The following is a 27,528-nucleotide window of genomic DNA, read 5'->3' on the forward strand; positions in this document are numbered from 1 at the left end:
TTACTGTTGGTCCTGCAGAAGCTTCCTGAGCTCCTGGTCCATGCCTCCAGCTCTCAGCTGCTCCAGGCTGTGGTAGCGGTGGACGACGCCGTCGGCGGTCACCACCACCACCCTGACGCCGTGGGCGTCGTCGCCGAGCTGGCAGCCGATGGCCGAGCTCACGACCATGTCTAAGCCGCCGTGGCAACCGCCGGCGTTCCGGTGGTAGTGGCCAGAGAAGACAGCCTTCACCCCTGCGGCGGAGGGGAGAGAGAGGTGTGTGAGAGAGAGAGAGAGAGAGAGAGAGAGAGAGAGAGAGAGAGAGAGAGAGAGAGAGAGAGAGAGAGAGAGAGAGAGAGATTTAGTACAGTGAAGAAATGAAAACATTTCAAATGTGAGAAACAGTGGAAGAATATCTGTGGTGACCTGATTTAGTTCAGTCTCTGTTTGCGTCACTGATCTAAGCCGAGACGTTCACACGAATAGACAACAAGCCGTTTTTAAGACGCATATCATTCACACCATAGTGCAAACAAAACCACTGTAAACACACGATCTCTGTGAGGAGACGACAGGCCGAGTGACCGACACCACTGACTCAATATATGCTCTGAAGATCTGAGGCTTTAAATAAACGTACTTTACTGATTCTGCTGCTGTGTGTTTTTACACAAGAGGAAGAAGAAGCTGCTGCTGAAGCTGCTGCTGCACGTTTGAAAGACTGATTTACATTCTGTTATGGAAATGTTTGCAAGCAGGAAAGAAAGACAGAAAGAATGCAAGAAAACATGAAGGAAAGACAGAATAAATGCAAGAAAGAATGAAAGACAGAATGCAAGGAAGACGGAAAGAACGCAAGAAAGAAAGACGGAAAGAATGCAAGAAAGATAGAAAGAATGCAAGAAAGAAAGATGGAAAGAATGCAAGAAAGACAGACGGAAAGAATACAAGAAAGAAACGGAACGAATGCAAGAAAGAAATATAGAAAGAATGCAAGAAAGATAGAAAAAATGCAAGAAAGACGGAAAGAATGCAAGAAAGATAGAAAGAATGCAAGAAAGACGGAACGAATGCAAGAAAGAAAGACGGAAAGAATGCAAGAAAGATAGAAAGAATGCAAGAAAGAATGACAGAAAGAATGCAAGAAAGATGGAAAAGGCAAGAAAGATAGATGATTGCAAGAAAGAAAGAATGCAAGAAAGAAAGAAAGAATGCAAGAAAGAAGGATAGATGATTGCAACAAAGAAAGATAGAAAGACAGAAAGAATTCAAGAAAGAAAGACGGAAAAGGAAAGAAAGATACCAAGAAAGTAAGATGTTTGAAAAGCCAGAGAAGTTTCATTAAGAGCAGCAGACTTTTCAATTAATGTTCAATTACAACGACATGTTTAATAGAACGTTGCTGGAGCGACTCAGCCCTGAGGCTCTGACTCTGTCTGTGACAACTGGAACAACTGCTCACTTTAAAATGGCACCGCAAACAAGACCTGCTGTGAATGAGAGGGACAAAATGAGCTGTGTGTGTGTGTGTGTGTGTGCGGTGCTTGCTTTGGTGAATAATTTCACTTTGTAACAAGTTGATTTAGCTTAGAATATTTTAAATGCAAAGAAAAGAGAAGGAAACCATTGGTCTGACGGTTAAAGAGTGTATAGTATCTAGAGTTGACAGCATGTGGTGAATTCTTACGTCTTCTTGCAGGACGTGTGTACGTCTTTATACGAGCGTGAGGTTAAAAAAAAAGGATCCCAGTTGACTTTACAGCAGGTTTTTTGGCAAAAGAAATGAGCTGCTCTATTTTCTAACCGTGCTCCCATTTTTAGAGGAGTCTGGCTGCTGTGTCTCGTCTCCGTGGAGACACCCAGCCAAAAAATATAATAATAATAATAATAATAATGAAAGCCCAGCAACAAAAGCGGATAAATTGCAGCCTGTGCGTGAAAAAGACATCGGTCTGTCCCAGAAATCTGCACAACAAAGACCAGGAAGATCCCACGGAAGGAAGAAATAAAATATATATTTCCATTTCTCCATCCAGTGCTGATAGTACTCCAACACTTTCCATGAAATTGCTCAGAATCAAGTCTTGCCGTCGCCGGCGCAGTTATCAAAACGGCACCGGAATACAAATGTGACCTAAATTTATATGAATATTCGCAGCTATGCGAGGACAACAGTTGCACATTCATTCAGGACCATTAAATAATTAATCTGCCATAGATGGAAGCTGATGATTTAAGCCCGGCGTGTGCCGCCGCTAAATTAATTTACAATCAAAACCTGGGGGCCAGCGCAGAGTGAAGCCCACCCTCCTGTGACTTGTGAGTGGGCCGGCAGCTATGTCATTAAGAAATGCACATTTAATGAGTCTATTTGTGTGAAGCCGCGTACGAGGAAAGGAAATTATTGCATTTCTTATAACCTTGCAGCCGCTCTAGGTGAATAAACAACCGGCCAGGTCTCAAACGCGTCCCCGTGTTTGCTGGAGTAAATGTGCGAGTCCTCGGTGTCGTTTCTAGATGACGGCCGAAAAAGGCCACAAGTGCCCTTTACGTCTCCGGGCCTGGAACTCATTACTCCGTCGTTGACGGACACCTCGGAGTTTTCCATCTCTCCGGCGAGGCATTACACAGCTCATCCGCAATTAATCAGAGCCCGCGAATGAAAACAATGTGAAACAGCAGCAGCAGAAGAAGAAGAAGAAGTGTGAGCCAGGGGAAATGTACGATAGGATAACCTGATGACTCAGCACGCACGCAGCGCTGATTGTGGAAATGTTGGCTTTGTTACAGTATCCTCTCTGTCACCTAAGAGACATAAGGAGGTGGGAGGAGGAGGACGCTGCTAAAACGGCGATAGTAAAGAAGTGATAGACACAAAATGATGACGAATGAACCGCCGGGAGACTGAGAGAAATCTTTTTAAAGCTGAACCTTCTCTAAAACTCCCAAAGACGCCGTGATAAATCATGCCATCAAACACAGGCGCGTGGGAGTGTGTACGTGTGCATATGTGTGCACGTGTCAGTGTGTGTCGTCTGAGTTGTGTCACCGCCGCGTCTCTGACGATCCACGTCCCACACAAACGCGCCGCAGCGCTGCGACGCCATCACCACGCAGCAGCCGTAAGCTTCTCCTACACGTACTACAAGTTGAATATTTACTGTATGATGCGTCCATGTGGAGTAGTCTTATCTAAGTGAAGCACTTAGTCCTAAATGTTGCCGCAATTACTTTCCCACTTATTGTTTGGCAGCTGATTAGCTTAGCTTAGCAAAAAGTTAACTGCTACCCTGGAAAAACAGCACACTATCATCATGTCTGTTTTTATTCAGCAGGCTTTAGATGCTTGTAGGTGAACGTTGTTAAGATTTCCCTTGCTTCCTGTCTTTATGCTAGGCTAACTAGCTACTGACAGTAATAGGACAATAAAATAGCTATAGGCACAATCTAGCCTGAACAAAACTAGCTCTACTTTATTGTGAGTGTGAATGGTTCGTATTTAGCGTGTAAGCTTCTCCTACACGTACTATAAGTTGAATATTTACTGTATGATGCGTCCATGTGGAGTAGTCCTATCTTTAAAAGTGGTGCTGCGTTTACTTTCCCGCTTACAGGTATTATCTTGTTTTGCAGCTGATTAGCTTAGCTTAGCAAAAAGGCAACTGCTACCCTGGTAAAACAGCACACCGTCATTGTGTAGTAATATTCAGCAGGCTTTAGATGAGATTGAGATTTCCCCTGCTTCCAGTCTTTATGCTAAGCTAAGCTAACTAGCTACTGACAGTAATGGGACAATAAAATAGAATAAACTAGCTCTACTCTATTCTGAGAGTGAATGGTTCGTGTATAGTACTTTTCCAGGCTTGATGACCACTCAAAGCTGCTTTATCCTAAGTGCCTTGCCCGGGGACACATCAGCAAACTTCCGAGTTGAAAGACGACTCGCTCTATCACTGAGCTACCTCTGCCCCCGAAGTCTATCTAGATGTCTCCTCCCAGGTACAGAAGTCCACAGATAGTCTCACTTTGCCGACCTCTGTGAAAGAAATTTCATTGGAGTCATCGGTGTTGGTTAAATCGTGTCTTTACTTCATGCATGAAGGAGAGAATCTGTCACCGAAGCTGGTCTAAATGTTCTCTGAAGTTGCTTCAGAGAGCTCAAACATATATACAGTCACATCAAAGCAAGTTACAACAAGACAACCCACTTCCTTTATGACCCACACATGTCATCCTGTGCCCCTCATGCCGACCCCTGCTTTTACAATCCATCATTTGTTCACAGCTTGACTTTTGGTTAATTGTTATCTTTAACAACATGGAGATAGCCTTACACTAAAACCATCCACGAGAACAGGAACACAATTTATTTCCCACACCTCTCCGATGTCTACAGGGCAAAAAGTCGTCCTTCTTTGATCGTAATCGCACATGCAACAGACCTTCTTTCGACATCTGCAGGAAAAGGATCTGAAATTTACTAAAGCCACAAACAATTCCCATGTCATGTAAATAGATCTCACTCTGCTGACTTGTCCCACAGGACCTTGTGGCGTAAAAACTGGGATTTCAAAGATACAATTTAGCATGGATCCAGCATTAACTCCATGGCCTGAATTCATTTGGGCATGTCCCTTTTAGCGCAGCATCATTACTCAGGCTTCAGATGTCAAACCACTCCACCTGGGTCCTTGTCTGCTGAAAAAAATAATAATAATAATAAACTATTTCTGAGAGAAGAGATGGCCCGTCGTGGACAGAGAAGTATTTTCCACTTCTAAAACATTGGCTCATGAATAAAAGATCAACGATTGGAAAAACAAAATAATAATAATAATAAAGAAAGAATAAAGAAGTCAAGAAAGCTCCACTGCAGTGCAAAAATTGTCTGCCGGAAAATAAATGGGGGTTGAGGCTGAGATCGTCTACATGCAAATGCAAATAAATGCATAGAATAAAAATGTTAAAACAAACAAAACATTTTTAGAATCTGCGTCACGGTGATCAGCGGTAAACCCAAATTGACGACGTTGGGAGATGGCACGCATATTAAAGAGTAGCAACAGAACAAGCAGAAACTAGACTTGACACAGGTCATATACCTCCCATGTCCACATGTCAGCAGAGGTCCATTTCAGTACAGGGCTATAAAAATACCATTTTACGCCCATTTTCCGCGGTGGCCATTGTGTAACCTACAGCATGTGGGCTAACACTCCTACCGTTTGAGTGCAAGCACTGGAAGACTGTGCTCTCTCTTAGTGGCACAACAAAGCTTTATGGTGCAGTTGGTGGCCTTTTTTTTTTTTTTTTTTTTTTTAATGGTCAAAAGCAAGAAGGTCTGCTGATGCCCAGACATGTACAACGCACTGCTCAAAGACAGAAAAAAGACGGTAACCACATGACGACAACAAAAATACCGCCACAGACTCTCATGTTGGTATGAACAGAACTGCGGCCTTGTAGTGGCTCTCCATGGACATGGAACATAGAAGGAATGACCCAGGCCTTAAAAGCCTTTCACATTCACATCCTATTTAGTATGAATAGGACCAGGTGTTCCTTTGTGGAGCAGCTTGTTGAGGTAAGGCACCCAATGGCAGTATTGGAGAAGATGAGCGATTGTGTGCGCAAACTAGGTCAAAGTCACCCAAAATATGGTTCACATTTATAAGATACTTCTTCAAAACATGGATAGAGAAACAGTCTGAAGCTCATGCTAATCAACATTGTTAGCATTAATGTGATATACAAGGGTATCGGATATTTGGATTAAGTAGTGGAACCCAAGTAGTCTTTTGACATGTTTCCACCGGCTCGACTCGCCTCAGTACGACACAGCAAAGTTGTGTTTCCACGAGCATAGTACCTGATACCAGGTACGTGTTTTAGTGCCTGCTCTGCACTCTTTCTATAGTGGTACAGGACCATTTGTCATAGAACAGTATTACCAAGTGCACCTTGCTGCAGTAGTTCTTCTGATGAAGGGCAAACTTGAAAGTTTGTAGACTTCCAATTGAATGTTCTAAGCTACCGCTGCCTACAGGATAATCACAGCTGGCACTCACACTGGACTTAATTAAACATATTTTCCTTTGCATCGCAATCACAGGAGCACTTTTTTTTTTTTTTTTCCAAAGTGCCTCGTGCTGCAGTCAGTCGGCGTGGGTGGCCTGGTGGGACGCAAACCCTTAACTGCGGTAATATGAGAGCCGCGGCTCAGACCACTAAGCTAATTCAAGAATGAAATCCAACTCCATTGACAATATCTACTTCACCCATTCAGCGACACAGAGAATGAAACGCACAGTATATCCAAGCGTCTTGATTTACCCACTATACTGAGACGTGGGTATGTGTTCAAAGTGAGTTAGATCAGCAGTGTTGCATACTGTAGAGCAGGGGTCACCAACGTGGTGCCCGCGGGCACCTGGTAGCCCGCGGGCAGCCAATACGGTGCCCGCGGGCTCACTTCACTTCACCTCACTTGCATGTATCCGTATGATCGCTCAGTAAAATATCTTTGATATTGTTTATAAAACTTGGTAATCGTTAGGAGTAAGCACTGGAATTAATGTGTATGCAGTTGAATGCATAATATTAATCATTTAAATGGTAAACAAACAAAAAAATATTATATGGTAGCCCTCCATATTATTTTTTACCCTTAAGGTAGCTCTCATCTCAAAAAGGTTGGTGACCCCTGCTGTAGAGGAATGTTAAAGCCAGTTTCCTCACAGTTTTTGTCTCGGTTCCCCTTTTCTCTCTCCTTGCTGAGCCCCGTGCCCTTGTGAAAACATGCACTCTGTACTGATAATTCCACGCCTTGTCTCAGCCTCTGTGGAAATCCCATTTACCTGTCAGCCTTGAAACAGCGCCGGTTCTTTTGTGCTTTTCTTTGTGATAAAGACTCCCATCTGGGGGGACCGGCCTTTGCTTTGACAGACAGTGGTGGGGAGGGAGGCGAGGGGGGGGAAGGGGGAAGGGGAGCTAGATGGGGATGTTACGGCGCTGAGAAAATACACAGAGTAAGCAGGCAGAGTGATGGAAACACACTGAATGCAAAGGGGAAATTAAATTCTGACGAGGTGTTGCAAGAAAATGCTAAGAAATGAGAGAAAGGTGCAAAAGTCACCTGAGCTATGTTGAAAGACATTTTTACAAAGACTGATAATTAATGCCGATATAGTGCACTGAAAGAAGTGAAGAAACATCAGTGAGTGGAGTCTTTTGTTTCCCACTCTCTGATATCTTCCTTTCATCTCTGGCTCACTGATTTGTAGGCAGAAAGATTGGATTTGCAAATTGCAAGCTAGGTTTTTTTAACCGTGCCACTACACGTCTTGGCGATTACCTCCAGAAAAAAGGCAAAGCAATTTCTCCTTCACACCATGTTTTTCCCGAAGACAGCAGGTCTTCTTCGTATCTGCGAAAATGGAGTGCGTGCGCGAGAGAGGAACATGCGACACGTGCGCTCACGTTGAAGGGTAGCTGTCATTAATGTGCAGGTCTAGGAAACGATTCATCATGGAACGGAGGCTGTTAATAATTTGCATGACAGGGGCGGATAGAAAATGATGAAGCATGGTGAGAGGCATGTTGCAGCCCTGGCTACCCATAAATCACTTCCAGGATGTCAGTCATTGTGCAGCTTTTCCCTCATGTTCTCCACTTAAAGTTACAAAAGGGAAATGATAGTAGTCAGCATGATATCTACCGGCTACAGCCATGGAAGCGTTTTGACCATTTGGTACCCAACGTGGTACCCATTATCGCTAGAAAGGCTTGATTGTGCTATACATCAGACATGTACATATGTATACATAGTGTTCCCAAGTCTTCTGAAAGCTTATGTACAAGGACAAAATGTACAAAATGGAGCAGTACAATGGGAAATTGAGAAGACCATAAAACACAAAGAAGAAATGTGAACAATGGCAGAACTTATTTGAGAAGAAAATCAACAACAGTGACAATGATGTGTCCACTTTAGGCTCTTTCTTAAGAGGTAAAATGTATTTCACTCTCTTTTTTAACAACCATGCCAAAGTACAGGACGCCTACGTCCCAATTGTTACCCCCTAACCCTTCCAGTATTCTGAGGTGTAGTGGGCAAAATCTACCCCCAGAACATTCAAGGACATGAAGTCATCACGTAAGATGTAAGACGGCACAAAGTTATGTTGCAGTTAGCGAAGCTACACAACATGCTAACCAATGCTAACTTTTCGATGTTCATGCTAGTTTCTTTAGATTCAGTTTCTGCAAGAAATATAACCCTTTATTTGAGACGTAACCCTTAAAAGTCTCCATTAAAAGGGCTAGGGGTTAGTTCTCACACTTAACCTGAGCACTCCAGCTAGAATTGACAAGTTGTGTTGCAGTTAACGAAGCTGCACAACATGCTAACCAATGTTAACTTCAAAATGTTCATGTTGGCTTCTTTAGACTCAGTTTATGCAAGAAATATAAGCCTTTATTTGAGACGTAGTCTCCATTCCAGTCTCCACTCTACCTAAAATTGAGCCTCAGTGCAACAGGTCTTGTGGATAGAACCATTGAGGATTTGATCTTTGTAAGAAGTAATCCCAGGGTTTGAGACCTTAATCATTTCAAATCAGAGTCTAAATCATTATATAGGTAAACAAGGATATCATCCACTTAACTATTTAAATTATTTCAAGCATGGAGTGGTAACAGGTCAGTACACAAATGCCTGGATTCACTTATTCAGAAAGGCTGCTGCAATTGGCAACAACATACAAACAGATGTAATTCACTGTAGCACTCTACCAGTATAACTTCACTGCTTAAAACTGACCTTCCCGGGCCACGTTTTATCATCTCATCCACAACTAAAACAAGACTCTATGACTAATGTGGCTCATTTTCAGCCCGAATGGCCCGCAACTCGTCTCCACCGACCTCCACCTTTGGCTGCAAGGAGAGAGAGAGAGTTCAACAAAAGACACTCGAGATGGGGGTGAAAAAGAATAAGGCAAAAGCATTATTCAGCCTCATCATTAAAACAATGGGGTTAAAGGCTTAGCCGTAAACCTCTTATCAAATCCACCCAGTGGATGATAAATGTGCCTTTGCTTTGGAAAAAGAGAGGGATCCTCGCTGATAAAGATAAACCAGCAGCAAGAGAGCGAGTAAGAGATAAAGAGGTGGAAAACTGGAGAAACTATGCAGAGCAACATACTGCTCATCCGCGCCTCTAATTAGTTACTGTACGTACAACTCTATAGCCCCGAGCAAATTTGGGGAATCCCAACGTATTTCTCGACTGCTTTCTTGTTTTTTTTTCTCATTTTACATAAACAAGGTTTGGAGGCGAAACAAAAGCAGCGGGGGGAGCGTGCTTCTGCCTGTCTATCGCCGCTCATTTGTCCTTGTTTGTATGTGTGCGATGAAGGTATCCCGAATGTAGGATACAAACCTTGGGAGAGAGAGAGAGATGGAGAGAAACGTGGCAAAGAAATCTAATTACAGTATTCCATCTATGAGGAGCGGAAAAGGCTGACAGCACTGCTGGGATTTGTGCATCTACAATCACGTCTCAGAAAGGAGACACCGGTCCCAAAAGATTCTGAATGTGAGCAAAAAAAAAAGTGTTTTAAAGAGAGTTATGCTGCATTCAAACACAGTGGCATAGGTGTGTTCGAAACTAAACCCAAGAGAGCATTATTTACTATAATTAAGGGTTTGACACGCAGTGACAAGACAACACATGAGTATATAGTACATAATAAGAGAAGAACTTCCTCCAGGGTCTTCAGGGTGAAGAGTGAGTGTTGCAAATTGACCATACTGTACCGACCTGTTCCCGTCTAGTTTTCTGGTTACCGTAAAAAATATCTTCTTCTAATAAGACGCTAGGTTTTAACAACCGGAGAGCTAACTTTAATATGTGTAAAGTTGTAATTGTTTGTGCAATTAAAAAACGTATTTCCATGATATTTGACGTGCCCGCGAGGGGGTCATCGAGAGACAGAGTGTCGCTGATATGAGCTGGATCGCAGTCAACGGTTCCCCGGGTGGAACCGTTCCCTCTGATGAGCCAGAGGAAGACTAATTGGTGCTACACCTTTCCCATGTGCAGCTGTGTCACCGAGATAACATACAGATACACACTCTGTATGAATGTATCGTGCCACGGCAGAGCAATTTATATGCAAAATGCATACATGGATGCAAGACATGGTCGAAATAAAGAGTTCTGCACACATAATTAATCAAACATGTCCACACATTCAAATTATATGAGTAGAAGAAGTAGGCAGAGCAATGAAAAAATACCCCAGTGAGGGAAAAAAATCTATTAAATGTATCTTTGTCTGCAGGGGACGACTCTACATTCTCTATTTCCATTACGTGTCAGTGAAGTGGTGGTGGTGGTGGTTGGGGGAGGGGGGGGGCTGCAGGAAACCAGCAGCAGCAGCAATAACAGCGTCTCATAATGGTGAGGAAAAATCCACAGCTGCCTGTAAGTTAACCGACACCATGAAAAGACGTCGGTGTCTGGAGTGACGACTAATCTGATGCCAGAGAAACATTTTGTGAAACATCCGGTGATCCAGTTACACGGCTCCCTTCACTAGACTTTGAATTAGGAAACAGAAGAACGAGGAAAGTCATCCAATTTTACCTTATTGTTCTTGCCAGAGTGAGGTTTCCTCTCTGCTGAAGCAGAACTTCAAGGCTGCCAGCGAAGGAGAATGATCAGAAAGTGTGTGTGTGTGCTTTTTTTTTTTTTTGAGAAACACGTGTGTTATTAGAAGAAAGAAATACTATTAGACGTTTGTAACGCATTTTCCCCAGTCTTCCAATAAAGAATTTTACAGCAAGAAATGTGGGATCCTTCAGCTGCCATAATGGCTAGATTTGTCTTAGAGGGCAAATGACTATATATGAGAGCTGGCTGCACAAACTGAGAGGGGAGACTTATCCATGTCAGCTGCTGGATTTAATAAAAATCTGATAAAAAAAAAAAAAACGACATTCATGCTTCATCTGTGCCAATGTTTGAACTGTACGACGAAATGGCTTTTCTGACATAAACACTGACCTTGTCAGGGCGAGTCGTCCAAAAAATGGTTTCTAAATCTCTGAGGGGCAGGTTAAGTTCAGGGTGAAGATTTAGGTTTAGGAATCAAGTGGTTTTAAGTGTCTGAGATTGGGAATAATGCTTCGTATAGGCTGTGCCGTCAGCGAGAGTCCTTATAAGGATAGCCGTGCGAACGTGTGTGTGTGTGAGGTTAATGATGCTGCCCTTTACTGTAATGACAGTAATGATCACCAGAGTAAAAGAACACATCTGGAGGATTGAGCGGTGAGGACAGACAGATGATGCGTGAATAAAGCAACGCAAAGAAGGGGAAAAAAAAATTACCAATGTGGCCAATGAATGTGGAGAAAAAGGCACGATTTAGCATGGATGAGCGGAAACGGAGACAGAAAGATAACCCGTGCACATATATTCCACGGTTCTTTTCTCTTTACCATGCAGTAAATAATGTGAAATGGCCTAGTTTGCCTCAATTCTTCACTGTTTTTTTTTTGTTTTTTTTAGGGCTTACAGTCTCTCTCTTTGATATATTTGTCAAGCATTCGTTTGCTTTTCAGGAATTTCTAACCTCGTACACTTACCAAATGTTGTTTTTATGTGAAGTGCACACACAAAATAATTTTTTTAAAAGATTAAAGCGGACCTAGACCAGAAGCTCCAATTAACGCTGTTTTTTTAGTGTGTATCCTTACCTTGTTTAAGAAGCCCTGAAGGTTCTAAACAAACAGTTCAGCCACTGCTGAGAACGCTGTGTTGTATTGTAATCTCGGGCTCAGCGAGATCTCTGAAAAAACCCGGTCCGGTTACGTAAACACCGGTTCTCCTGAACAGCAGATCCTCCTGCTCCGGGCACTAGTCCGGGTACATCCGGTTGCGTACATTGAACCGCAGAAGAAGAATAACGTCCGTTGTGGAGGTGTTTCACGAGCGACAGTGTCTTCTGACTCTGGGTCTAACTCCGGGTCACAAAGGAGTTGTGACGAAGCTATTTTTAAACAATGTTTTGATAATGAGTAGCAGTGCATCCACCGTTCCAGAGGGGGGCGCTGTGCTTCTGAGAGGGGGTGTACTTCCGGGTACTGGCCAATCACAAGACTCTGTCTTCTGGGTGAGAGAGTTGAGTCTCAAATCGGCTGGGAAACACCGTCAGAAAAGAGGATTTCTATCGGCTCGTTTACAAGTTAATGTATGCAAGTAGACCTCCATAACTAACATATATGTGCAACAGTTACAGGACCACTCTATGTGAGCTTTAAGATAAGATTAACACTAGATCGATCCACACTGGGACTCAAACGTTTGGTTTCAGAGCCACTTTATTCTCAGTAACTTAGCTATGTGCCATTTCCTGACCTATCAGTGACCCTGGTGGTTACAGTGGATCAGCAGCTCTATCATAGACAGACACACAGCGTGCAGAGCTAATCACAGTCTCTTTCACAAGTGTGCCTCCAGGACAAAAACTCCAGCAGATTCCCGAGCACAGATGTTACAGCATAAGTCATCGCCACAATATTCCTAGTCGGAGATGAAGGGGGCAGAGAGGAGTAACCACAGGAAGGAGAATCAGCAAGAACTAAAGACACGAGGTCTGTATTATTCAACGGTAAGTGCAAGTCATCTGATTTCACACTTTTTTTTAATACATTTAGCAGAGTTATAAAGAGCTACTGTGACAAAGCTGTGAAACACAGCTTCTTCTTTTTTTCTTGGTTTATTCTTTATTCTTAAACTTTGGCTGTTTCCTAACTTTGCTGTGATGTCACGATCTTACACTGTGTGCAAAGCAAAATACAGATAGATAGATAGATAGATAGATAGATAGATAGATAGATAGATAGATAGATAGATAGATAGATAGATAGATAGATAGATAGATAGATAGATAGATAGATAGATAGATAGATAGATAGATAGATAGATGCATATCAAGCTAGATAGATAAAGGATTAAGGAATGCTTTCAATAAAAACCCCGCTGGAAGTGATAATGGTACTGCATTCCTCTTTTTTTAAGGACTAATTATTAAGACAGTGACATACAACGACATAGGTGGACTTTTCTTTCTAAAGGGAATATAAGATGGCACTCTGGTTTCTTTATTGCCTAAGAAGAACCTTTGAACCATTCTGCCTATAGTGCAGAACTAATAACCAAAGAGAATATTGCAGCACCTACCGTGGATCACGCACTGATGTCATAAAAGAGAGTCGTACGAGTCTTCAAAAACACGTAAAAGCCTATAGATTATTATTATTATTGTCACTAATCATTGGCTGGTTTCTGGTTCCAAGGTATAGCACAGTATTAAAAAGTCACAATGTAAAAAACACACTAAAATCTCTGTTTTAACAAGGTCAAAGAATCAGTAAGCGTGCACACCTTTCAGTAACTAAACAGAGATACCGTTAAGAAATCACGTCCTTTCTCTTGCAGTAATAACAAGGAGCCAAATACACAATGAGCAGCAGCATGTTTGACGTCAATTATTAAAAAGCCACGGACATGTAAGTATCTATATAGCTCATAAAATGTCAAGTGTGTGCAATTTTAATTTATAATTGCTGATAGAACATGAGTGTAAACGAGAAAGGGACACTCGCGCATGGGATGTTCTGCCACATACAGGCCACATCACAGCAACACCGCCCCTCTGTTCCTGCACACAGAAAGCCTGTTCGGGTTGCCCTTTAAATATTTAACCACTCTTCCCATGAAGGAGCAATCAATTATGAGAGAAAGGGTCACTGGACCAAAACGGGCAAACATGGTTAAATACGTGCAGGAATAATGGCTTGATAATGAAAAGAATACCGTGTCCTGCCAGTCACCTTGATGCATGATTGAGAAGCGATGCATGAGTCCGTATGAGAGGTCCTGTCAATCAGCTGTGCAGAAATAGCCTCATGGAGTCACACGGACGTATTTGAATGACTGTGTGCATGTGTTCAGCCCTTTCTTACTTACAGACTTAATGTCCTTGTGAGAGTTTCCCCATCCAATATCCTTCTATCACACTATCATACGCCAACAGTGGATGTTGATTATGGAATTACTTCTTCCTCTTCTTATAGGTTTTCTATGCATTAAGTCATTTAATTACGCCCGTGTTGTTTGTGTTGATGCCAGGAGCTCCTCTTAAGCTTCTGGCTAATGGCATATTAATCCTTCAGGCTATGATGTGAACGCTGCTGTAGGTAGATATGTTAGACATTACCAGGTTTTAAAGGAATATTAGAAAAGATTAATTTAACAACACTTCAGAGTCACTTAAATCCATAATCAAAGAAAACACTGGATCACAAAGCTGCATGACTTAAGTAAACAAACACGAAGATACCAAAAGGAAATCCTGTGCAAGAGACTAAAGGTATTACACGCCTCAAGTATCCTTGAGCAAAATACTGGGCATAAACTTGCTCACTCAGTGTAAACAGTCTAATAAAATGGTTGAAAAAAAGACATGTAAGTCCTTGTTTTCTTACCTGCCCTCTTGAACCTGTCCAGCAGGTTTTGTCTGACGTCTTTCTGCAGATTGAAATAGTCGTCGTCCTCATCGGGGGTTTTTAGATAGAGAGGAATGTGCTGGAACACCAGGACGTGTTTGGGTTTAGGCTCCTGGACACAGACACATGGAACACTCAAATTGACAAAATGCAATTGTTGTGTTTTTTACGGCCGCGCACGGCAGCAACCATCCAAGCCGAGATGTACAGACGTCTCAAGAGGAAGACATCATCATTATCCGAATGTCCTCGTGAATCAAAACAGAGAATAGCATCATGTCATAGATGCTTTACTACCGTCGGAGACGAGGCTCTGCTCAGCTGCTCCTCCAACCACGTCTCCTGGGCCTCCTTCAGCTGAGGGCAGGCTGAGGCGTCGTAAAACAGCTGGGAGTTCAGCACCAGGCAGAGGACTCCACCCACCTGAGACCACGGAAGCAGAGAAGCAAAGTGATAAAAGACAGGGTTATTATTTGATTGTATTGTTTTTTTTCTTCTATTCAACTGATAAATCAATGACACAGAGCCAAACAGAGTTGGGGAGTTTGTGAAATATGGAAGGTGGAGAAAGAAAATCAAGACATCATCTATCTCGTTACTTCAACTATGACTTTTCTTTTTAAAGTTTTCAAGTCATTCTAGTAGAACAAATTTGCAAAAAAAAAAAAAAAAACAATTTTAAAGAAAAATTACTCCAAGCAATAATGTCCTGATTAAGCCGAATGTTTTTGAAGTTTGAACAGAAGAACATATGGTGATATTGTTTGCAGCAATCCCACTAATGAATAGTCGAGATCCATTAGAGACAAACACACATTATAAAAAGATTTCATTAAAAACAAAAGAAAGAAAAAATGCTAAACAACTTAGTGGCCAATGTTATTCCTTCCTCACTCTGATGTTTGTCCCAGAAGTGATAGCACAGAGAGGTGAAGAGGATGAAATCCTGGAAAAAGCAACCCAAATGAAATGCATCATCTTGAATAGAGAATGTGGATTTGAATAAATTGTAAGGCGTGATGAAAGGTTTTGGCTAATTTAACACAATAAAATATAGAAATCCTATAGAAGAAAAGCTTGTGCTACTACTTTATGTCTGTATGAACTGCTTACCCAGAAGCTGAAGTAGTCATCCCCCCATGCATTGCAAAACTGCTCCACTGTATTCAGAGTGGGTGTGTTCCCCAGGTCATGGTTCCCACTGACAAACACCAGTGGGATGGATGGATCTGTTCCCTTCAAGGCCGCCTTCAGGTCTCTCTCCTGACCTTCTCTAAACGGAGTGTCTGAGGGGGGGGAAACAGGAGAGCTCAGCTTATGTCCTTGTGATAAACGAGGTGCCTGTCAGAGTCCATACACGGAAACAACAGAAAAATATCGTCTCGGAAAAGTGGATGTCGGATAACAGAAACATCTTGGACAAGACAATAATAAGACGAATGTAGAGAGAGAGTGAGAGATTTATATGGACGGTGATGCAAAGTGTCAAGAGTATGTGCATGAAGGGTAGTAAAGGTGAGAGCCACCTAAGGGAAAGAGGATTATTTGGACGATAATGATGACAGCGCAGAGAATGATCAATGATCTGCGCAGCAGCTCGACGTTACATCACCATGGTTACCGACATGATGAGTGGTGTTTCTGGTGGAACCCTCCTCAGTCGGCTCGGTAAAGCCCAGCCTCTCTGTGCAGAGCTGTGCAGCGCAGGCCACAGCACTTGTCACAGATCCACTGGTCTAAGATACATGAGGCTTTAGTGTTTTACTAGGCCTTTACAATGTGTTCGGCTGTTTGTTGTGCGTAAATCAGCCGCACAACTCCATTAAGCCTGGAGTTCACGAAGACGAGAAGAACTGCAACAAGGAGGGAGTGAAATTAAATCAGCCCCAGTGTGCGTTAAGGGCAGAGAATTGGCAGGACTCAAATACATTTATAATTTAGAATGTATATCAAACAAACCTATGAGTTATTCCTCGCCCTCCTTCTTTTCCCCCCGCTCTTATTTCCTTTCCTTTTTATTCATCCGAGTAATTATTTTACTGGCCTACTTTTGGAGCAAATGTTTCCCTGGATGTTTGGAAAAGGACTCATTACATTAAGAGCATTTTCTGCTAGAACATCTCGCACATCGCAGAGTGACAGAATGCAGTTTAATACATATCCATATTAAAAAAAAATAAAAAGTCGACTTTAAACTTTCTTTCATAACGTAAGCCTGTCACACTTCCAACCATCAATTCAACACACACAAACCTGCACTTGAAGGGACGTGAATGCCCTTTTTGTTATGCAAAACAGTTTCTGTGTGACACTTTTAAGACTGCATTCGTCTGGAAACTTAAGGTCTGTGTTTAAATGCATACAATGTCCTTGTGTGCAACAGGTAGTATTTTAAAGTATGGTTATATAATAGCTATAAAACGCTAACGGATCATTGCTAGCTGTCAACAAATAGCCCTGGTAGCCACATACAGTGGCAGAGAAACTGTGCTGCATTCTGCTTCTGTGAATCATCCCTCAAACCAATGCTTAACCATTAAGTAGCTCATCATTCTATATCTTGCTTAAACTGACTTTATCATTCTGCCTCTGTATAGTGTTTAAAGAGCAGTTATAGCCAGTACATTTACATGCACAGCTTAATCGAGCTAAGGTCATAGTCCGATTATGACAACTTGCTGAGCCAGAGTATACATGTGGGTTAGGGCTACACTATAAGCTAGCTGTGTTGTCCGGAGAAAGACGCCACCACCGTATGATTTCCGACAACAGTACTGCAGTTTATACTATTCTATTCTATCTATATCTATTCCGGGTCAAAGACTTCAAAGTACGACTTCAGTCCAACTACGCGTATACATGCAGGAGTAATCAGACTATGGACTAAACTAAGACTAGCTCGATTTTGTTCGGACTAACTTGACAATCATTAAGAAAACAAAATGATCGTCTTTCGGAAACACTGAATGTAGCATTACTTATACAGTATGCTGCATCCTTCATCTGAAAACAGGCTCTGTCAAGCAATACTATCAGACAAGCATTTGTGAGTATACAGTGGCAGCACAGGGGCAGGCAGGGAGGGCAAGAAGCATCAAAATGCCGAATAACCGGGTTGTTTGGGCAGTAGAATTCACCTTTGTTGGCGCTTCTTTGTGTTTTCACGCATACTCAAACCGGTTTGCGGCCGCATCGCTTTACTAGCACAATGCTGCTATTGCTTCCGTCTATCTTGAACTCATTTGGCAATTGTTTGAATCTAACAAGCATCTGTTTATATTTAAGTTACACTCTACAGTTTTAAAGTAACAGGTAAGTGTATTGTTCAACATTCATAGGATAATTGGATACCCATGTCCTATTGTGTTTGAAGCAAAAGCCTGATGTGAAGCCATGAAACATTTATTTCATGCATACACTTTCACACCCTGCATTCTTCACTTAAAATAAGGCATGCATTTACTCAGAGGGGTACGAAGAAAGGGAGAAAAAAAACAACAACAATGCTGCCCTCGGCTCTCTCTGGAGGTCTCTGACTGAAAGGCCTTGCTCTTTTAATGAGATTGCAAACACTGTGATTCTCAAACTCTGACGGGAGACTTTGGCAGGTTCTCGTTGAGCTTGTCCAAGAGTGTAAGCAGTTCTCTCAATTTCCACTAAAGACTGGCTGTCGACACTGCATGCAAGCCTTAATGTGCGGGGTCCTGCTGTCGCATGCATTTTCCCTCACTTAAACAACTGTATTTGTGACTAAATAAAGTACGCAGTGGTGGTGACAGGTTGTGCTGATGTAGTGCTGGTCTGGGTTTGAGTTAGTTTATGTATGACAAGGTGATGGCTGAGATTACTTTATAATTACTCTTTCCAAATACAACCAAGTACAATTTGGTTCACAAAATTTGTTGTTGTTTTTTTAATTGCAGTTGGCATCCGTTCCATCCTTTCCTTGTTCTTCTCCTTCCCCGTTTTACCCTTACACTGGAAATGGACTGATTCCAAATGTCACTATCCATCATTGGTGCAATAAAAAAATACTTGGTACAACAATCTATGTGCAATATTTCATGTCCAATACTTCTCTGCTGCTTATGTAAATGACTGTGCCCTTATAAATCCTGTGGGTTTGACAGCATAATTACATTTTAAACAGTCTCTGCTTCAAGTCATTAAACAGCTTTTTTCTGTACATACCTTACATTCACACATTCTACTTATTATTCACTTGTTTTTATTGTCATAGAACTAAAAGGGTACTATGTATCTCTTAATAAGCACAACGTTTTTGACATATTAATATTTTTTGTCCAATCGTGCATCAGATACTGTGAAATGCTAACTCCTGTGAACTTCCGAGTACTATTAACGATGAGAAAATCAGGAATTTGGCTAAACATTTTGGCTAAACCTAAACAGCTAAGTCCATCCTCTAAATGGCCATGACTGATTAAGTTAATAAAGTGATATTTTTGGTAATTCTGCCAAGTGACTTTCTCAGTTGGCCGTTGCTGTTTTAAGAAGATTTTGCCCAATCATTCTCTCATAAATCATCAGGGAGTGTGACCTGCTTTTGTTGGCTGCTCCAATCCAGTCAGACGTTAGCCAGCTTTGCCAACCAACCGAGAATTGCACGTCCATGATGTTAGCTCTCCCCTCCCGTTTTTTTCAGCCACTTTAATCTCCCAAAAACAGAAATGGGGCCACGTCGACAATCTTGCACAATGCGAAGACACCAGCAGCTTCAAACGATCACTTGTGTTTGCACATGCCGACGTGAGGCTGAAAGTGTCTTATGTGCCGACGCTGACTTTCCTTGCGTGCACAAATATCAAGCAAGTCCACTTGGAAGCTCAGCCTGAAGGTGAGGTTCTTCATTCACCAGTCAATCTTCATACCCGCCATTGATTATAATGTTTAAAAGCGCTCTCACTTCCACAGGTCCCAAAAACAAATGAATCCCAACACGGTCAATTCTTCATAGCCTCATCGGTTTCACAATCCCACAGAGAGACCGATTTTATCCACCTTCAACGGCAATTAGACAGGCTTCCATGTTTACAGAGAGGGGGGCGGGGATATAAAAGTCCCAACCTATGCAACCCACACTTCACCTCTGTGAGTTCTACACACCGCAGCACACACATGAATCCCGCTGTACCATGTGTAACATCCCTCATGAAGCCCCAGAGACATTGTTTGAATCCTTTGTAGTGCTCATTAGGAGAGTGTTAGGTCCAGCATGTTCCTCTAATCTAATCAGCTCTCCAGCTCGCCCCTCACCACCGCCCCCTCCCTACTCTTTATCCCCTTCATTTGTCAGCTTTGAAAGTAAGTGAGAGAAAGACACAAGAGACTGTAAGTGAGGGAGAAAGAGAAAGAATGGCCGAGATTGAAGGAAGCCCTTGAGAGGAGAATAGTGTCTCTTGAGGGTGAGCTGAGATTGAAAACAGGGAATTGGGATCAAGGAACTTTTTTTTTGACAGTGAAGGTCTTGATGGCGTGTTGTGGGAGCCAGTGCAAGGCAGCATTTCTTTCAAGAAGCTGAACGGGTTATGTACAGAATATAATTGTGCCTCCAACACAGGAGTCCATGTTGTGCGCTTCTTCTTGCCTTGATAAGAACAGGGATTTATTGAATGGTGACGTCAAGTGTCCTTGACCTCAAATCAAGACCTCGAGTTACACAAACGATTACAAGACCAAAGTGAACTTAAGATTCAACCAACCAACTCAACCAATTCACACCGACGCTGCTTGAAAATAAATTTGCACGCAGCCGGAATAACAGCGTGTTTGTGTACAGTGTCAGACTTGCAAATGAAGGCTGTCAAAATAAGGTATGAGGCACAACACTGCAGCGGTTTACTAAAGAGACAGACAAAGAGAGAGTGAGAGAAACAGAGAGAGAGAGGAAAGAGAATGTGAGAATGAGAGCATCAGAGTGGAGAGAGAGCGAGATGGAGAGTGAAATCCATGGGAACAGAAATACAGTTGCCAATTTCCCGTCGCCGAAAGGCAGCAGTGTTGACATTGCCAGTTGACAGCCAGCTTCCCCTGGCCACCGCTCATTCATCCCGAGTTGTAAATAAACAGTTTAAGGGGGAAATGTCAGCTGAGAGACGGAAGGAGCAGTTCTTCATATTTCCTTCCCTCCTCCTCCTCCTCACCAGTGCAGCAACCCAGTTGCCAGGCGAGTGACGGACACGGCGAGTAATGAGGATGGCACGCACAACCTGTTATGCTGGAGCTGACGCTAACAAGGGTTGACACCGCAATGTTTAAAGGTCCGCAAGGCCTCGCCGTTTAAACCCCCCCGTGGTTACATGATCTACTGTCCCAATATGCAGCTGAAATAGATCTCACTGTGACCTATAAATGTGACTCATCAGAAGGAGACTGGGGGGGGAAAATGGATGTCAGCCATTTTTGGGTCTAAACGGTGCAATCATGGAGATGATAAGGATTACTTGGACGCTTAGAGCCAGACTCTTGTATGATAGGGGGAGACAGCTCTACGAGTGCTCATAACTATCTCCGTCCAGTGGAAATGACTGGTCATGGTGACCCAAAAAATAGAGCAGGAAGGAAAGAGCCGCTCTGACTAAGCCAAATCTGTACAGTTTGCCTTGAGTCAAGAGTTAGAAAACAGCCAAGGACATTCTACACATGACATATTGCACCAAATGTAACTAATTATTCTGCCTTTTGTGTTCCATCTTGCATAATCGTCACATAAAGATGAAACCCAGCATTCATCCCGATCCAACACAACAAATAAAACAAAAAAGGCACTGCCAGACGTGCAGAGGTGGACACAGGAAGACAGGTTCACCTGTTGCACTATTTTTTCTCTCGCTACACATTTTCTGAAGACCAGGAAGCCAGGCAGGCACCTCATGCCGGCTCCCTGATTGCCATGCAACGGCAGTGTGCAGTGGTTGGCGGCTAGCGGCTCTTTCTGCTGAACCACAACTCCACAACACCTGCCAAGCTACACTTAAAGGTCTGAGAAATACAGGAACACTTTCTAAGGCTTCAAAGGGCCTTTTACTTGAAAGAGAAATTAGGTGATTTCTGTTTGCTACATTAATCCTAATATCTGCAGACACAACCGAAACAACAACAACACACACACACAGGAGGGGAGCACAAGTGAGCACAGCGTGACTCAAACGCAGCATGTCGGCTCCAAATAAGGTAGGAAATGAGCGGTAAAATTGCTTTATTTTGTTTACTTGGCCGGGGCCATTTCTGTATCCAACTTTTTTTTGCAAACCCAATTGTGCTCTGAAAATCTATTTGTCTGGCTGGACAATGACAGCATCTGGTGAATCAAGAAGTCCAGCTGCCACTGTGTCAACACAGGTCTGTGTGTTTTCCTGGTTGAAAGACGTCTAATAAAGCAGAATGCCAGACTGATTGAGAAAAGCCGGCGTACACATTATGACTGTATACAAACAGCCTCATACTCTCCATCTCCAACCAGGGTTCATCTGCTGAACCCTTTCAACAATGCAAAATCACAACAACAGCTTCAAGGCAACCAGGAGTTTTATTTTATTTTTTACAGATAGTATTTCTTGGGGTCATGGAGGTCGGGTATTAAACTTGACCTGGTGAAAAGGGGAAAGAACAAACTTCTTTTTTCTTCTTTTACCTCCAAGCTGAAAGTTACCATCCTTCAGAGTTTGAGAATATAAAGTCTGGTCGGGCTAATCGATAACTCAGGTTTTCCTCAGAATAGCCAGAAGGCCCGAGCTTTTTCCTCAGATGAGTATCAGCTGCTGTCTTATGGGAGAGCAATGTTTACCAACTTTGGTTTGGAAAGAAAAGACTAATGATGAAACCTCTGCGAGTACTTGAACAAGTGAACCATACATAAGCTGATATGTTATTCAAGGACTACCTTTCATCAAATATGGACTATCAGACAGCGGCTGAGAATATATTACATCACAAATACTCCATACATTTAAAGATGGACTTAGAGAGAGGTCACTTGCTTTGGAAGAAGAAGCTTTTAAAAATACTTTATTTACATTCAATCAATCTTGAGAGCTAGAACTACACACACGTAAAATGATATGAGACAACACATCTGTTATTGGTGTTATATTGCAAATTTTGGTCAAATCCCAGTGAGCATTTCCGCAGGAATATACATGCATACATACACAGACATTGATTCTGGAGGTCATTACAAACCTCCTGCACTGGGAATGCAAAAAGAAAATCAATTCTACTCGAAGCTCAAAAATGAGACTCAGATTACACTGCATGTCTGTTCTTTTGACTAAAAATTCTATATGACTGAAAAGACATGACATTTACCCAGTTTCAGTCCAAAACATTTATGTCACATTTTACTGTTATGACAAGATTGTCCAACACTGGCATTACAGCTCCTTTCAGATCTGTTTTTTCCAAACCAGTCATTTCATACTGGACAGGTCAGTCACTTCTAGTCCAGTTATACAATAACTGAATAATGCACGGTTAAAATAGGACACACCGAATCCCTGGTTTAAGTAGTAAAACATTCCTCTGCTTTGGGTAAATAACCAACAGATTTGGTTATTTTGGAGGGGACGGTCTAAAGGTTAACCTTAAAAACCCATCCAAGTTCAAAATATTAGGCCAACCTTGGTCTGAGACTCACTGTGAATCAATCACTAAAATAAAACACTGATGTTTTGTTCCAAGAACTGAGGTTAATTTAAGTTTGGCTGTGGAAATAGAGGACACAAGCAAACTAATTCGTCCTCCTGAGCGAACAATAAATAGCAGACATTTTGGGTTTTACATCGTAGAAGACAAGTAAGGAACAAAGCTGTGGACTCACCTGTTAGCTTAGCTTTTAGCACCACCAAAGAGAAGTGGCAGAAGAAGCATTACAGACCATCAGTGATCAGATCAAGTGATCAATGTTGGAAAAAGTTGATCACAGACCTATTAACTAGTGTTAAAACTAGTGAAAAGTACTTAATATGCTGTGGGTGAATAACAGGGTGTGATTGGAGAGTTTATGTAGCCTCAAAACAATAATATATTATATTGTTGTCCATAAATATCCATCATTTAGTCACATGGAGCTGGACCTTGAAATAGATCACCGTTATCTAATGGCTGTGTTGACGATGACTTCTGTTCCTGCCTGAATCTAAAGTAAAGGTTCTGGCTCCAGACGGTTAAAATTAAAAACATCACTTTATCAGATCACGTCTCATAAAGTAACAATGTGATGTCCCTTCATTAACAACCTGAACCATGCATATTGTTAGCAGCCTCATTACCCCAGAAGGCAGTTTGTTCATTGACCATAAATCTGGATAAGTCACTCGTTAAAATTACTTTACCACAAAAGACGATAAAATACACGACTTGGTTTGGCTGATGACTTGATTGAATGGTACATCTTTTGCTGAATACAAACGACGGCATTAAACAAGATAATGGGTGAAATGATGTATCGCCTGTGCAATGGCAGCTCTGATACCTGAGCGCTAATTTGGAAGTGTCACTTCAGACATTTTGAAGTAAGTGTGCCACTCACTGGGCCAAGTCTGCGTCATTTGATTTGACTGAAATAGAGTGAGTGGGGTTGAAGCTCGTTGGCATCTGAAAGTTAGCATTTTGTTGTTCTCCAACACTGGAGGGTATATTTTTGTTTACTGTCCAAATGGCTGTGTAATCTACTTGGAGCCTCTCTTCACTGCTGTGGTGTATTTTCACCAGTTCTTTTAAACTTTTCATAACCCTGCAGGTATTAACTAAAATAAGTACTGCAATGGACTCTGTAAACACTCTTTCATTATTACGCAACAGTTGGACATATTTTTTTGTAAGCTGCTACCACTCTTAACCAGATAAATGAGGACAGAGGAGTAATACTCTAATGCAGGTCATTTAAGGTTATTTTTACCTGGCATGGCGTGGACCAGATCCCCACACAGCACCATGAACCTCGGCCTTGGGGTGAGTTGGTTAACGGCCTCCACGGCCTGCTTGGTGAGCTCAACCTCCTCGGCCCATTCGTCCCCTCCGCCATCGCAGTCGCCTTCCCTCCAGGCTTTCATCAGCCCAAGCTGGGGGTCCGCGGCCTGAATGAAGTAAAATGGTCCCGTCCACTCATGTTCTGCATCTGGAGGAAAGAAAGGCAAAACCAAAGCATTACATTTTGAAAATCAATGGAAGTTCTCCCATGATTTTTTGTTAATTATTAAGTTAACTGCCAATGATTTGTTGTATTTTTTTCATGTCTGATGTGCATTAAATGGAAAGGACTTTTAGTACTGACCCATTCCATTTATCTTACAGGGTATTGACATTCTGGCAGCCTCTTAACAGCTTAAACTCAATATGTTTCGGGTCAACGGATGCTACCACAAAGCACATAATAATATACAAAAAAGCCATAGGGATTAGCTGTGCTCACAGCATTAGTCATTCAGCGGTGTAGGGCCTGCTGTGAACACTTTATGCAGAGACCTGATATTCATTCGTGGAATCAACACAGCACTTGATACGCTGAAAGCACTGTGATATAGGAGCGCTTTAGTCACTTCCTGAGTAACCAGCGCTAAACAACTAACAAACAGCCACATGAATGAGAGTGATTGACAAAGAACAAGTGTTTTCCGCAGCATAATCACCTTCAAATATCGCTAACAAGGCAAAGTGCGTCCAGCTTTTCCCATTTAAAGAACGGAAATGGACACTTGACACGGCTTGGCGGATGGTAATGACAAGCTATGACATGAAGGACACAAGGGAGCAGATGCTAAGAGCAGGTGTAAAGAAAGGCTCTCCGCTCCACTCATTCAGTTTCCGGTGGGTACGTAAGCAGTACTGTAGTCATGAGCGGCTGTCACTATGGACAGTCTGCGTGTGCCTTCCAACACAAATCCCCTCACTCGCACTCAGCAGGGGCGAGTAGTAGCTCTTCAACATCCTCTGTTAACATGCTCTCCGTGTGTCCCTCTCCCAAATGAGTTTATGGTAATTCTGTCCGCAGAGAAACTTGAGCAAAGATAGAGAAAGAAAAAAAAAAAGGCTAGTAGACAAAGACTGTCTTGCTCTTGGAAACGGGATGAGTATAAGCTTCACAATGATCACTAAGTGTAATTGATATTTTATGAAAACAGAAGAGGAAGCAGAGTCTAGGTGTATGATTATAATCATCTCTTCAAAGTACATTAATTGAGAATGCCTTGAGTCCAAAGGAGTGAGGAAAGCTGATGAATTCAAACCAGTTGCCATGACCACTGTAGTGGAAAGTTTCCTAATTTTAACTCCGCAGTCTATAATCAGCACTTTCTACTCGAGTAAACACAGAGTAGATCTGCTTTGAACAAATCAAAAATTAGGCACATCTTCATCTCTTTCATCTTTCTCACCTGGCAGACAATACCTGCTCATGCTCGCAAAGGAGTCAAAATAAAGAGAGTGCATCTGATGCATAAAAACATAATATGTAGATGTGCGTTAGTCTGCCCTACACCATCTTTTGTGACGTTAAATGAAGTTGCAAAGATATAGCAAGATTTCTGTTGGACAGAATAGACTTGTTGGTGCAGCCTCCATCTCTGGAGCCTTAGGAGTAAACCATTTTACAGACAAACGAAAAAGAAATGAAGGGGGTAAAAACACACACACATGCACACACCAGGGACCTGGAGAAGCGAGCAAACCTCTCATAACACCAGATAAGAGGCAGCAGCATTGTGTGTGTGTGTGTGTCTGCACTGAGCGAACAGAACTTCAAACATCATCGCAGATATTTCTCAGGTGGCAGATGGTGTGCTCCGAACAAAACTAATCATCATTTTTGAGATGAAAGCACGTGGAAGGAGCATGGTTTTGCAACAAACATTAAACTGCTGAACATTTCAATGTATTCCCTTGGGCTTCCCTTATAATAAGTGTTTTCCTGTACACGGTTCTTAAGAATATTAATATATTAGTGAGAGTTAACCTTGCTGCGGGCATGTTCCTGTTTAATGCAGCCTCTAAGGCGAATGTACTAAATGATGCAAGTGGTACAGTCCTTAGAAAATGGTTTTAAATTCCACTATAAGTTAGCAAGACTGTGTCACAATTAAGAATTCCACAGTAGTGTGAACAATCAGCTCGTTTTTGTATTTTAAAACGGGGACTGTACGGGTTTTGTTTCGCTATTGAAACACGGCAAAACAAAAACACCAAGGGTACATTCGTAAACACACGCTAGCATGCTACATTAGCCGAGCTATGGTTGACAGCAGAGACCTGTTGTTAAAACGAAGCCGAGGAGAAGCTGTCAAACGACAGACGTCCCTCAGTCAGTGTCAGTCCACACTGACCTGTTCTCAACAGCAACTTGTGTAACAGTGCAGGGATGACAGAGAGTGTTGGCTAATGCGCTAGCATGCAATTTGGCTAACAGCCGGGTCTAATGAAGTTAAAAGCTGTCGGCTACCTTCAGTCAGTCCGCCAAATGTCCGATGTTTGGCTCTGAGAAAGATATCCACGCTCTCAGCCATAAGATCCACCACTCAAGGAGCCGCCCGGGCGCGCTATTTTTCCGCTTGTGTGCCTGTCAGAGAGCCGCCGGACGGGGGTCTGCTGTGTAGCCACAGACGTTACTGAGCTGTCCTTGCTCTGCTTGCTAACGCCGGCGAGGATCGGCGATCGATTACTCCGCCTGTTTGTAGATCTGTGTGCAGCGGCCCCCAGCGTGGCTGCAACAATACATGTCTCACAACATACCAGGAGCGGTTCAAGGCAGAGTAATTACAGCCCCAGGCAAGAGGGACCGGGGTGGGGGGGACATTAAGACAACAAGGAAGCTTCTTCTAAAATGTTGTCAGATATATATTGTGTTGTATTTACATTTCAATGCTAATATTAGAACTAGTTTGTTCCACTGTTTATCACAGATTATGGCTTGTCTTAAAGGTCCCCTATTGTGCAAAATCAACTTTATTCAACTGTATT

General features: G+C 42.4%; 1 protein-coding gene across 1 annotated transcript; it reads right to left on the reverse strand.

Moving 5' to 3' along the window:
• On the reverse strand, nucleotides 1-27,136 carry cpped1 (calcineurin-like phosphoesterase domain containing 1; the record flags this gene model as incomplete). The annotated part of the gene is made up of 6 exons (XM_083903744.1): nucleotides 27,011-27,136; nucleotides 24,476-24,694; nucleotides 15,670-15,842; nucleotides 14,854-14,979; nucleotides 14,536-14,668; nucleotides 1-233 (listed from the first exon to the last, which is right to left on the reverse strand). The coding sequence occupies exons 1-6, from the start codon at nucleotides 27,072-27,074 to the stop codon at nucleotides 1-3; spliced, it is 948 nt and encodes a 315-aa protein (XP_083759870.1). The 5' UTR covers nucleotides 27,075-27,136.
• Between the last annotated feature and the right edge of the window lie 392 nt (nucleotides 27,137-27,528).

This window comes from Microchirus variegatus (assembly GCF_963457635.1).
Source record: "Microchirus variegatus genome assembly, chromosome: 17".
In the NCBI taxonomy this organism is placed as follows: domain Eukaryota; kingdom Metazoa; phylum Chordata; class Actinopteri; order Pleuronectiformes; family Soleidae; genus Microchirus; species Microchirus variegatus.